This window comes from Drosophila sechellia, chromosome 3L, assembly GCF_004382195.2.
Source record: "Drosophila sechellia strain sech25 chromosome 3L, ASM438219v1, whole genome shotgun sequence".
In the NCBI taxonomy this organism is placed as follows: domain Eukaryota; kingdom Metazoa; phylum Arthropoda; class Insecta; order Diptera; family Drosophilidae; genus Drosophila; species Drosophila sechellia.
Window position 1 is genome coordinate 3492139 of NC_045951.1, and position 13136 is coordinate 3505274.

Below are 13136 nucleotides of genomic sequence, written 5' to 3' on the forward strand. Positions count from 1 at the left end.
ATAAGTTTAACTATTGCATACTATTTGTATTATACAAGAAGTGGCTATCAAGTATTGCTATTAAAGTTTAAATATAAAACTAATCGCCTGACTATTTCATTATGCCTTTTTTGAGGGCATCAAGAGCCATCAAAGATCGAAGTGGATTGCAAAGGACATTGACTTGGAACTCTGGGATCTCACAACTGATCTCTTTCAGATATTTTATGACCCCAGCTTGTGGCTTTTAATTCTGCAACAAAATTGATTTCGGCAATGGGAAGAACACGTTTTCCCCCGAGTTACAAAAAAAAAAAAATAAAACTCATTTCGGTTCTGTCGATTTTTATGGCTTTTCTTGGAGTTGGTTAATCGCCTTCTGTTTCTCTGATCTCTGGCGCCCAAAATATTTTTGCTCGAGTTTCGGTTTCAGCTTTGATATTATGCAATTGCTAGCCGTACTCTTTTTTACACAATTGACTGTCGAATTAGCACCTCACTCACATCTAGCGACAGGTGACGATAAGGCGGGCGGGCAGTGGGCGTGGCAGCAGCAACAACAACACACATTACGCTAAACGGTGGCAACTTTCACTCAACAACCGTGCGGAATACTAAAAAAAATCAAAAACAAATAAATACCCATGCAAAGTGGGTGACAAAAACAGCAACAAAATGTTACAAAAAAACTGGGAGCGAGTGGGAGAGTCAGGCGATCTTCGTCATCCGAAATTACCTCACTTATCAAAATAAGCCGATTGTTGTTGCCAAAATATTGGTGTCATATTTTCTTGTCAAGGTCACAAATATTTGCCAAATTGTAAAAATATATTGATTGGACCCAAGACAATAGTGAATAATTGTAAACGAATTTCTGCCAAGGTCAGTTATCCCTTTGAAACTCTAGAAAAATATTTTGTTTTTAAGTTAAATATCTCAAAAACATTTTGTATTAAAGTTATAGAACTCTAAAAAATTCTATTAACTAATATGAACTTTTTAGTAGGCCATATCATTTAAGGTATATAACTAAATAAAAAAGACGAAACTATTTTATATTATTGTAATTGTTATTTACCCTCAGTTGCAATTCACATATCTTTAAAAAGCAAAATGGGAATTCAGTTACTTTTTTGTTTTAAAAACTTTGAAAGAAGGCTGCCAGAAGGTGGAAAAAATTACGTTGACTTTGCCAGATAGTTGTATAATTCTGTACTGTTAATCTTTGATTTCATCTTGTTAGTTCTTATAAGATTGCTAGCTGGTGGCTTTTCCGTTCCGATTAAAAGCTTATAAGAATCTAATTGTTTCTTTGAATTTAGAGAAATTGGAATTGTTTTTCTAGAATTTAAGTTAATAAAATTAAATTTTTTTCCTAACAGAATTCTGTTTGTTACTGGCGTGCTGTTAAAAGCAGCAGTATTTTCTGCAAAGCCATATGTTTTGGTATTTCTCAGCTGCACCGCTTGGTATTTTAGCGCTGACCCCTGCCTGGCCACACTGGCGATGTGGTGTGACCAAATTCGTGCTCGCTCCGCGAGTCGCCGTCAAAAAACAATTGTTAAATTGCACAAGAAACTAAACAAATAATCGCGTAAAATTACCGAAAACATGTGCAGCGGTCGTTAGAAGCGTGCGGCAACTAATCGAGCCAGTGAAAACGTGCAGGTGCGAGCGAGAAAACACGCGTACGCGTCACTGGCAACAACAACAAACACACAGTGCACCAACACTCACATAAACACGCACGCACACACACACGCGCGCACACATGCATAAACACCGACGCACATGCAACAAAAATAAAATAAAAACAAAAGAGCAAGCGAAATAATAACAGAAATAAATTTGATAAATTCAATTAGAAATTAAGGCAGCTGCAAGTGTGCTAAGCAAAAATATTAAATAGAAAGTCTTGCCCAATTAAGTGAACCAAAAGTTGAGAAGCAGCAGAGTGCCCAAAATATCAATATATAGATTTGATATCCAAAAGTAACGAAAGTTAACTTAAAACCTAAATGGTGGACAATGGATCAAAAATAGCACGACAAATTAATAAATACAAAATCCCAATTAAATTAAATTAAAATAAATAAAGTCGCTTCTGACCAATAAGATAACCAAAACTAGCTCATAACTTTTAATTTATGTGGTTTTAATTTTGTGCACTTCCTGCTTACGGAATCCCTGCAAACCCCCACCTCCTCGCCTATTTTCCCGCTGATTAACAAATCTCGCGTTTTTCCCCCCTATCAGCTGACATACGCATACAAAGCCCACCCAGTTGCCACCCCCTATACTTCTTGCACCTGTAAAGAACAGGTGACTAATGCACTGCTCGCGAAGTTTGTCAGCTGCCGGCGCCGTGGAAGCAACAACAACAAAACTAACCACATCCACATCGGCAACAACAACATCTGCTTTCTACAGAGCAGCGACGTCGGCAGAGGCCTCTGCCTGCACAACACCAGCAACAAGAAAATCAAAAACTAAAACTATGGCCACCACCACAACAACAACAACAACGGGGGCAACAAATGCTAAAGATGGTGAGTTATATACTCAAAAGGATATACGGGAAATAGGTAGTTAACAATCAAAAAGGGATCCATGAAATTCCTTGGTGACCCCGATCCCCTCTCTAAACTATGAAACTATATCTACCTATTAAGTTGTAGAATCCCATCTTCAAGATAAAGGGTAAAAGATACGCTGCCAATGACCCAAAATATCACATGTTAGCCCTTAAAATATTTAAAAAGAAACAGTAAATGCTGGCCTACAAAAAACCGCAGCGGAGATGCAAGTCGGTTAAAGTTCAAGGCGAACGAACAATTTAAATTGCAGGTTTCCGGTCAATGCCACTCTGTGTAATTAAACTAAAGTTAGTTGGTCGACCTAGAGATTAGTATAGCTTTTGGCTAAGAAAGACAGACATTTAAAGGCAATTAAAGGAAGGTTATGTTTTAAGAATAGCTACAAAACTATGGAATGAAACATACAATATCTTTAAAATTTGGGAACGTTTATTATTAGGGTTCTTTCATCTTCAGCTAAAATTCCATAATTCGCCCGCTTATCTGCGCTCCGCCAAAGACTTGCACATTTGTTTGCCTGGTACACAAGGCCGTAATCCTAATCCCTCAAAGCTTAATCTTTTGTTTTGTATTCCGGGATCCGGGCGAAAGACCCTGAAACAGCAATCCCCACCAACGCATCTGACGTAACTTGTTGAGCAACCACGATTGCTGGCCGATTTGTTTTGGACTTCTTTTTGGGCGGCGGAGGAAAGCAGAAAAGTTTTATTAATATCAATAACCAAAAGAGCGAAGCGAGGGCAGCGAATATGGCAAGAAATTAATGAATGCCACTGGCCGAGGGGAATAAATTTGAACAAAAAGCGAGGAACAAAGCAGCAAAAGCAAAACAAACCATAACCAGCTTAACAACGATAATTAAGAAGTGCCGGCCAGCAAAAAAAGTGTAAAAAATTACATACGAAATTTAATTGCCAAGGCGGAAAATGGTAGCATGGCGGGGGGCAACAAGGGGGTATGGGGCCATGGCGAAGGTCAGCTAGAGGCCTGAAGGTCATAGGCATTTTCGACGTTGTCGTCACCTCTTGAACCCGCTCAAATTTATTGATTTTACACGCAGCAGCCGCAAAAAAGAGAGGAATAATCACAAAAAACAACGGCAGCTACAACATCATGCATATTTCTCGTTGCCCGATGTTTTACTACACCTTTAACAGTGGTCATCGGGTATGGTGAACTACTTAATTTGAATAACTTTCCAAAACAAAGAAATTGTAACCGCCGCTAGGTGGAGCTCGTGTGCATTTCCGGTAACAGTGGCTCTCCTTTTAGCTGAATAAAGGTTATTTCATAGTGTTGGCGCTGCACCAATGTTCTTTGTTCCGCTTTGCGAGCATCCACTGTACCTTTTATTCATATTTGTGTGCCCCAAACACTGGCACACAAAGCCAAACACACATAGAGAGCGACTTGAGTAGTTCAGTGCGGGGCTTATGCCAAAGGCCAAATGGAAAACCTGCTTTAAGAGCCAGTGAGAGAAGCATACGAATCAGTCCAGCGACTGCAGAGCCCAAATCCCCTCCATGGCCACAGTCTGATGCTGAAGTCGTGTGTTGTCTTTGGGGCTTGATAAACTGTAGCAGGCCCACAAAAATCTTCTAATTAAATCAAAGCTAACGGTGCCGCTTAACGGTTTTCGTTCATAAAACTTGGCCAAAAAATCTAGTCGCTGTTCTTTCAGAGTTTCTTGTTTTTGCTTAGATATCAGTGCCAATTTTAGCTGGCCATTTGTATCCCAACATTCTCATTTTGGGAGTCATTTTCTGTGTTATTTCTTATCAACTAAAACAAAAGGCGAAACTTTGATAAGCCAATTGACACATGAAACATGATTCATTTGAGTGGCTCACATATTACGTGGACTTTGGAATTTTCACTTAATTTAATCAATACGTAGGTATGCAGAAGTGATAGTCAATATTTAGAGTATACCTGACAACAATAAAATGCATTTTAAAATACACTGCACTGTGGCAACGCATCTTGTTCAAATATTTATTATTCAATACTATGTATTCGTGAGTATCAAATGCAGTTTCTTCTCATATATCCTCATATATCCCCTTTATTAAGTTATCAACTGGAGTAAGGAAAAACTCCTTTATCAGCTCACTCTTTCCCTTATCTGATTACTACTATTTACATAACATTTTTCTGTTTGGCTGTGCTGTTTATTCATTTGACTCTTATTTCTTTTATCAGTTGTGATTTTGCTGCTTATCGCGGCAATTGCAACTTTACCCATGGCAAATAAAATAAAACAAACAGCATGTTTTTTTACACTTCTCTCCAACCCATTTTCAATTAGTGCCTAAAGCTGTGGGTCAACACGAAATGCTCTATAATTTTATTTCAGCATCAGGTCGGTTACCTGTTACCTGCGCCCAAATCGCTGATAACAACGTTTTTTTTAATTTTCAAATATTTAATGATCACAAAGCAGCAAAACCACACAAGCGTGCTCTCTGCTGGCCTTTTTATTTGCCGTTGGCTCGCCGGATAAATGCGAAGCAAATTTTTGCAATTAGTGGATCGCTAATAAACCATAGTGGGCAACAAATAGAGAAGAGCGGAAAAAAATAAACTCAAACAGCAGTTGGCATATTGACATATCGGTCACATTCAAACTGAATTCCCACAGCTGCCGCTGCTCCCTTTTTGTGTCTTGTTTGCTCGCTTCACGTGTTTCTGGGCCGGCTTCATTTGCCGAATGCATTTCCACCGGCTGGGCAGGCGTCATTTTTCAATTGCCCACCGACCATCGCCCCCTGTCGCTTTTCCCGCTTTCCCAGCCACGCCTGGAGTGGCAGTTTGGCATAAGCGAAGCGGCCAGGTGTCGCTCTGCTCAGCGCGCTTCCTGTTGCCCCCCACAACACTACTAAAATAAAGGAACATTAACTTTAAATGTATTAACTTGATAGTATATAGTATAGTATTAAGATATAGTTGATAGATATTGCTGGGAAACTGATTGGTACCTACTAATTTTTCTGAGTTGATTTTGATTAAAGTTTTCCGAGTTCGTTGTGCAACACTGAAAAATGTCATATCCTATCCTATTTAGCCTATAATTTTCTAGATACTTATAATATTTTCTTTGAGTGCATCACTGTAACCCAGCCACATTCAAACCATCTCTGTTTTCGCGCCGGCTCTTGGGGATTGCAATTTGATTTGTGGGCAAGTCAGTCGCGGTGTGAAGACTTTGGCTAAATTGCTGTGAGACTTTACGCCAGACTTATGAATGAGTTTATTGTGCATTCTAACAACTTAACTGGGCCTTCAGAGGCTGCGAGTGCACAGCCTGCGCCCCGGTTATATTTCAAATTTAATTGTAACGACTTGAAGGTGTCAAGAAGTTAACCCAGCTCAAGACCACCGGAATGCCTTAAAAGTGCATTGTTGCACTTCTGCTGGGATAACTACGAGACTTTTGAACCACTAATTCACGAAAATAATATCTTTTACCCCATTTAAGGCATTCCATGACCTCTCCACTTTCTTTCCTGGTTAAGTGAGTCAACAGAATAAATTTCCATAATTATTCCCACTCAGGGTATTTAGTTTCCTTACTTGCACCAAAGTTCGCAGCTCATTTGGCATTGTGCACCCGCATGGTGCATTATTGTACACACGTTTGTATCTCCTCCATTTCCCAGCTAATTTGTCTTGAATTTCCCTGGCGCACACCTCACTTAGTTTCCCTGTTTTTTCCCATTTTTTTATTTTTTATATTTTGTGTTTTTTCTTTTCTTGCACTTTGGTGCTTCCGCGCTAATTTGCTTAGCGTAATTTACATTTCGCAAATGCCATTCGAGGCGTGTGAATAAAAAAAACAGATACAAGAAGGCGAACGCAGGGAAAAAAGTGTAATTTGCTGTCAGACTTTAATGAATGGCCTGAAGTCCATGTTAAGCTCTGTTTACCGAATATTGAATATCCGCCCCCGCCGCCCTAATTGCTGCTAATTACGCGCATAAAATTCACCTCAACCCATTCCAAAATCGTCTGCGTCCATTCTGGCGTTCTGTTTAATGTTCCCCGCTTCATTACGATTTTCATTGCTCGAAAGAGCCAAAAAAAAGAAAGATATAAAAGAAATGGAACTGAAGAAAGCGCTGAAAGGCCCGGAGTTCATTAGAAAGAAATGCATAACTCGAGGGGGCAAAATCTTTCGGGAGCATCTTTTTGATAAACTGGTCGATGCAACTGCTTCAAGTATTTCCATTTGAATTTCCACTTAACTTTACTTCGTTGGTTTTCGCCCTTTTTGAGGGAAATCAAATGGCGCGTGGTCGCATAAAATTTGTTTGCTTTCAGTCGGTTTGTTGCTCGAGTCCTTCCGATTAGTGATGGAAACGTGACCAGAAGTAATTTGATTTTTTACTTAAAGTACCTTAGTTCTTTCTAATATTTTTCGAATACATATGAATATTGAAAAAACTTTATAACTTAAGTAACTTTTCTGGTGCCACATTCCTTTCCAGTGACCAAAACCTGGTTCCATATCACGAATTCGTGAGCATGACTCACACTTATAGACCCAAGATCTCCGACCCAAGGAATCCACAGACCGTGCCCCCTTTTTTGGGGGGCATACCCCCTCTCATTAGGTGAAGCACAGTTTCCACTCGAATAACGCTGAATGTTCTGTGACGTATCGTGCGGAATCATCTCGGACATCATCGCCTAACAATTTCTCTCAATTTTTGTTTTTATTTCGCTTTTAATTGTCGCTCGCCTCGTTTTGCCTGTCATCGAGCACAATTTACAAAAAAAAAAAATAAAAAAAAAATGAAGGAAATAAAGAGGAAAAATCGTTGAGCCAAAATGGGAAACTCGCAATTCGGTTTTGTTTGTGCTTCCTTTTGCATTTTTTCATTTCCATTGCAATCCGTTTGAGTGGCGAATCGATTGCAATGCGCGGCGTACCAAAATTCCGTATTTATTATTAAGTTTTGCATATTTTGCAAATTAAGTTAGCCATTCGCCATTGACGCACAGCCAGCAAATGGGCCGGAAAATCTGCTCGCTCATGGCAATTACTATGGCTCTGAGTCGAAAGTGGTTTATGGCCTTTGTCTCCGTTACGGCTTCCCCGCAATGATTGAGAAATGTAATTTATTTGATCACCTGCCAGGGACACTGATTGATTTATTCCACCTTCGGCAGAAGCTGCAGTTGCCAATTGCATCTGCTCATCTCCTGGAACTAATTAAACTTGTAACGAATGGACAAAATCGATTAAAAACTTCTCAAATTACTTCCAAATTTCTTGTGCACTTCGTTAACTTGCTGCAGCTTAAAAAACCCTTCCAATTGCTCCTTGAACTTTATTTCACAGTATTTACTATTGACTTCTCGCCCGTTGGAGGTTCTTTCACCGCAAATACCATAATGTAAACCGAAATTTCAAACAACTCTGACCACTGTGACTGCCCACAGTCGGCCCCCAACCTATTGACCCCCAACGACCCATCGAACGACCCATGTCCAACATCTATGACGGTTTCAAGTGCCAACCGCAGCGGAACACGCATCAAATCGAACCAAATAGTACCGAAAATTCGCACGCCCCGAACCGAATGGCACCGCAGAATGTGAAGTGCACCGGACACACTCACTTAGGTATTCAAACACAATCGGTAGGGTGTGCTGCAACCAGAAATTTTGAATTACTGAGAAAAAGATTTTAGGGAAGTTGCAGTAAAATATTAAATAAATTTGTTATTGTTTATGAAAAAATAAAACAAGAAAGAGTACTTATTAAAAGAATATTAAAAGCGTTTAAAAAAGAAAAAAATGAAGTGCTTTAACTTAAAAGGTTATTATTCCATTTTCAAAAATATAGACCACCCTACCATGGTTTGGCACATAGATGCACATAGTGAGAACGAGTCAGATGCACTTACTGTGCTTCCCACATTTGTGCATCGCCAGTATTCACACCATTTTCAAATGCATCCCCAAAACATTTTGCGGTAATTTACCGCAATTTGTAAATATTTAATGAACGTTAATTAAATGCAAATGTACAATTTTCGTCTCTGTAGCCAGCTCATCTAGCTCGCCTTTATATCGCATTTATAATTTATATTTATTTCGGTTTGTATACAATTTTCTCGCAAGGCTACAATTCTCATTTAACTTAACTGCCAATTGCAGGCTCTGCCAAAAAAAAAAAATACTATATCGAGAGTAAGAGGAAAGCAATGGAAAACTGTAAAAGGAAATTTGTATTTTTTCAATTTTTGCATACGGCAACAGAAGGTGCCTTTCCGGCCGGGTGGGGGGATTTGATTCAGGTGTGGGTCCTTTTTTCCGGAGATCCTTGGGGCTCGCACACATGCCGCCTTTGCTCAATGTGCGTAACCATTTTTATGAGCATTGCGTTTTATCCACTCGTATTCGTTGGAATTTTTATGATTTTTTACGTTTTTTCTCGGGGCGGGTGTAAAGTCTCTTTGTTGTTAGTATTTTGTAAGCATTGTAGTAGAAAAGTTGTTGTATTTTTTTTTTTGTTTCCCAGCAAAACTATCTAGAAACGCTTGATTGCGCTTTTCCCCACCGCCCACTTCGTAGCCACGCCCACAAAGCCTATTATGCCATTTTTTGTTTGTTATTGTGTTGCTGTTTTTTCTCTTCGCTTACTTTTGGTTTTTGTTTTTTCCTTTTTTTTGCTGGCCAAAAAGGAAAGATGTCCTTGTATAGAAACAAACTCGACGTTGGTTTTTGGTTGACGAATTTGCCTTTTAAAGTGCTTTCTTGTTTAAAAATAAGAAAGTTAGTATACAAAGATTTATTTTTTTTTCCATAATAACAATAAAAAGGTAACATTTTTCAACCCAAGATCTTAGACTTGTCTTACTTTCTGTCAATTATCTTAATATGTTGCTTTAAATCACTTAAAAACAATCAGAGGAACCAACTGCATACTTGTTCATATATTTATTTAGTAATTTTCCTGATTTTCTTAGGGTATTTGCATAGCTGAGTATTTATTGACTTTCCGTTGTCAATTCAGATTTCTCAGTTCTATAGACACGCAGCCGAGTGTTTTGTGGGATGCAATTGTTCCTCTACAGCTGTCATTTGGGAGGCAGCAATTTGTTTGTGGCTTCCTTTTCCGCCAGAAACCCCCACCAAAATTTTCCTCCCTCGATTTCCTAGGAAAATGAGTGGGCAATGGCAGTGGCGACGGGAACTTTTGCTTTCAGCTGCTGCCCGAGAATTTCCATTCGAAATATAACAAAAGCACTTGTCTGACTGGCTGTCTGTCTATCCGCATGCCGCAGCACATATCTTCAAGATACTTTGGGATATTTTTGGCCATCTCAACGAGCTATTTTTAAACGCGGCCGAAACAATCTTTTGTTTTCCAAACAAACACAAAGCGATACAGCACAACATGATTTTGTTTAATTGCCATGACAGACTTATCTGGTTTTATATTTTCTTCGTTTTTTATTTCAGCTTCGCGGATAAAAAAATGAAAAAATTGACACCGTAACTTTGTGGCAGTTGAGATTTTTAATTAGCCATCATTAAGATGCCTTCAAAAACTTGCCGAGTAGGAGGAGGGCTAAATTGCAAATTGTTGTCAAAATTGGCGACAAGTTTTTAATAAATTTTTTTGCGCGGTCCACTTCTCTGGTTTCTTTTGTTGGCCGAGCAAAGCGGAATGTATAAAGAGTTGGACGGAAGGGCAGAAAAAATAATAATAAACTTCACGAAAAGTTTTCTTTTCTCTATAGAATGTTTCTTTTTCTATCTCTCGAGGCTCATTTATTTTCGTTGCTAATTTTTGACATTCTCTTGCTCTTCACAAAAGTATCTTGTATTTTTTCCTTTCCTTTCTTTTTTCTTATTCTATCATATTTCTTCGTTGGCAATTTTTGTTAGCATCTTTTTTATGGGCTAGACACGCGTTTTCTGCTCGACCTAACAAATTGACAGAGCGATTTGATGTTCCGTTTGCGTATACCATTTATTTGCCTATTGATATGTCTTCATTCGAATTTATTCGAATCTTTTTTTTCTGTTACATTTTGCTTGCTGTGCGCCATAAATTTGCTTCACTCTGCTAATTGACAGTCTCATGAGTGCGCTCAATTAATTCGGTGGCAATTGACGCACGTGTGTCATGCAGAAGGGGGCTTGGGACTTTGGTGTTGCAGGTTGGTTGGATGCAGTCGTGATCAGGTGGCGTATACTTGATAATTGTTGACACTTGTCACACTCCGTGGCCTGGCAATCGAAATTGAAATTGTCGTCGTAACGGGAACTCCTGATTTGATGGAATATCACGCAACGTGGATGTGGGCAGTCGAAGCCACAGGCGGTGGAGGAGGAGGTAACGTGGTCAGACCGAAAGCCTATGACAATCAAGTGTCAGTCACTGGTTACCTTTGCATGAAACGCGGTGAATTGTGCACTCCAAGGAGATGAAAACAAAGTAGAGCTATGTTATAAATTATATTGGTCGTGTATTACAGTACAAATCTTCATAATTAAAATATTAAATAATTCAACAATCCACACTCCGTTGGCGCCACTCTGTAATTACCTTATAGTAATTCTCCAAGGAAGCCTTTTCAGTGTACACTGACAATTGAGTGCTCCACATTCATCCATTGACAACCGCAGCCAGCTTTCTCTTGACCTCCCTCGCTTCGCTTGCCGTGGCTCCATCTCTATGTGGCTCTTGGCCCGTCATTCACTAGGTTCTTGTCTCGATTACATAACCCAGTTATTAATGGCTTCTAAGTGTTCCATCAGGCGCTGCGCATCACATCCCCCCGCCCCTCAGAATGGCCCATCCCATGCCCAGTCCCCGTCCTCATCAATGTTGTCATAGTCGTGACGTGGCGACTTCGTGACATGTTAACCCGAGACAAATGTGGAGCATGTCTGAGTATTCTGCGATTGTCTCTGGTGCACAACTGCTCTCCTATTCACGTCATGGTCAGGTGGGGTAGATTGGCTTGACAACAAACACTTTCTGCAATTTGTTAATGAGTTTTCCCGCCTTTCGGCGTTCGATTGGGGGCTTGTCTCGTTTGGTTTGTTTGCCATCGAAAAAGTTCATGAACTTTGGCATAAAGCACACAAATTCAGTGACCTCCACACAATAGACGCCGGCCTAAATAGACTTCCTGCTCGCAATCGCTCTCAAACTGTGGCCACAATGAAACTCCATCAAATCGTTGGCTGCTGGGCAATTGTAGGTTAGTTTTAAAGTCATCTTTCATATGGTTAGGCAAAGTCGCTCGCTTTTCTCATTCAATGCAGTTCCTTCTGCGCTTCACGTTGCCACAACAATTGCGGCGTAAAAGCGTGAAAATAGCGCACAAAAGATGATGGAGAAATGGGGTTGGCGGAGGGAACGAGGCGCTCGGAAAAGCCAGGAAGGGGTCATGGAAAATTGTCACACAGGCACACAGGAACTTGAGCCAGCAGAGAGTTCACAGACTCCTGGGCAAGGTTTTGTGTGGCAGGTCGTTCGGTCCTCTGGCCTGATGTGAAAAGAAGTTGCACTGTGGTTCAAGGTTGACAGGGAAAAACTGAAAATGCATTTTATGGCTACAATATGTTTATTATATATTTAAATTTATTTCAAAGTAGTAAATTCTAGTGATTGCATAGCATGTATGTGTATGTGTATTTAAAAGCATAGCGACTAAAATTGGCGCCCATCGTGGGATATTTACTTCATACTCGTACTGTTCAAGTGATACTTCTAATTAAATATTGGTATTGTTTGATTTCTTATTATAATGCGGCACTTAAATACTTTCCGAAACCAAAAAAATGGATACCAATGTTATTTCTGAGGTGCACAACCTAATTTACCCCCTTGAAGTGCTTATATACCACATTTTCCACCACTGCCAGTTGGCTTAGGGCTCGGGTTTCTAACTATTGCGTTTATAAAACGGATGTTACCGCTTGGAGCTTAGTGCTCTTGAGTCACCATCAGCGTCCTGGCAAGCGGCACCAACATCCTGCCACCAAACCACATTCTTGGGAGCTGGCAGTTGCACATGTGGCGCGTGTTTTGTATACGGAAATTTTACCTTGGTCCGGCTCCTTTTGGCCTCGGCCCCTTTGTCCTGCGGCCCATTGATCGAGTCGAGGGCAAGGACCCGACCGTCTTTTCGTCGTGATTCCCGGCCAGCCCGACAAAAGGAATATCCTTTCAGACACACCATATATATTTCGCCCTTTTTGCATTGTGCTGTTAATTGAATTAGTTGGGTAAAATATTTCCATATGCAGCAAAATTTAATTTGATTTTGCACTCTATTCTGACTTGATTTGATTTGATTATTAAGCTGTTATTTCTGTCTATGCAAATAGAGCTTTGTCAGTCGCCTCACGTTGTCTCCGAAATTATGCAGATATGTATATATCTGATTTTTATTAAATTTATTCCTTTTTTCTTTTCTTCATGTGAAAGGTGTTGCTAGATAAAGAACACAGGCGAGAACTCGTGCGTAATTATCATATGCCTGCTGAGGTTTGATGCCATTTTGAATGGGATTCGTTGCAATCATTCGC

At 39.9% G+C, this 13136-nt stretch overlaps 1 protein-coding gene across 2 annotated transcripts in view; it reads left to right on the plus strand.

The window, feature by feature from the left end:
• The first annotated feature begins 1485 nt into the window (after positions 1–1485).
• Positions 1486–13136, plus strand: part of LOC6610646 (cyclin-dependent kinase 14) — an 88995-nt gene continuing 77344 nt past the window's right edge. The window contains exons 1-2 of one of the 2 annotated variants that reach the window (XM_002035177.2): positions 1486–1647; positions 2236–2528. In XM_002035177.2, coding sequence (XP_002035213.2) covers positions 2309–2528 — 220 coding nt within the window. In that variant the 5' untranslated portion in view covers positions 1486–1647; positions 2236–2308. Of the gene's footprint in view, positions 2529–13136 lie in introns of both variants that reach the window. The other variant, XM_032717313.1, reaches the window with a different exon arrangement.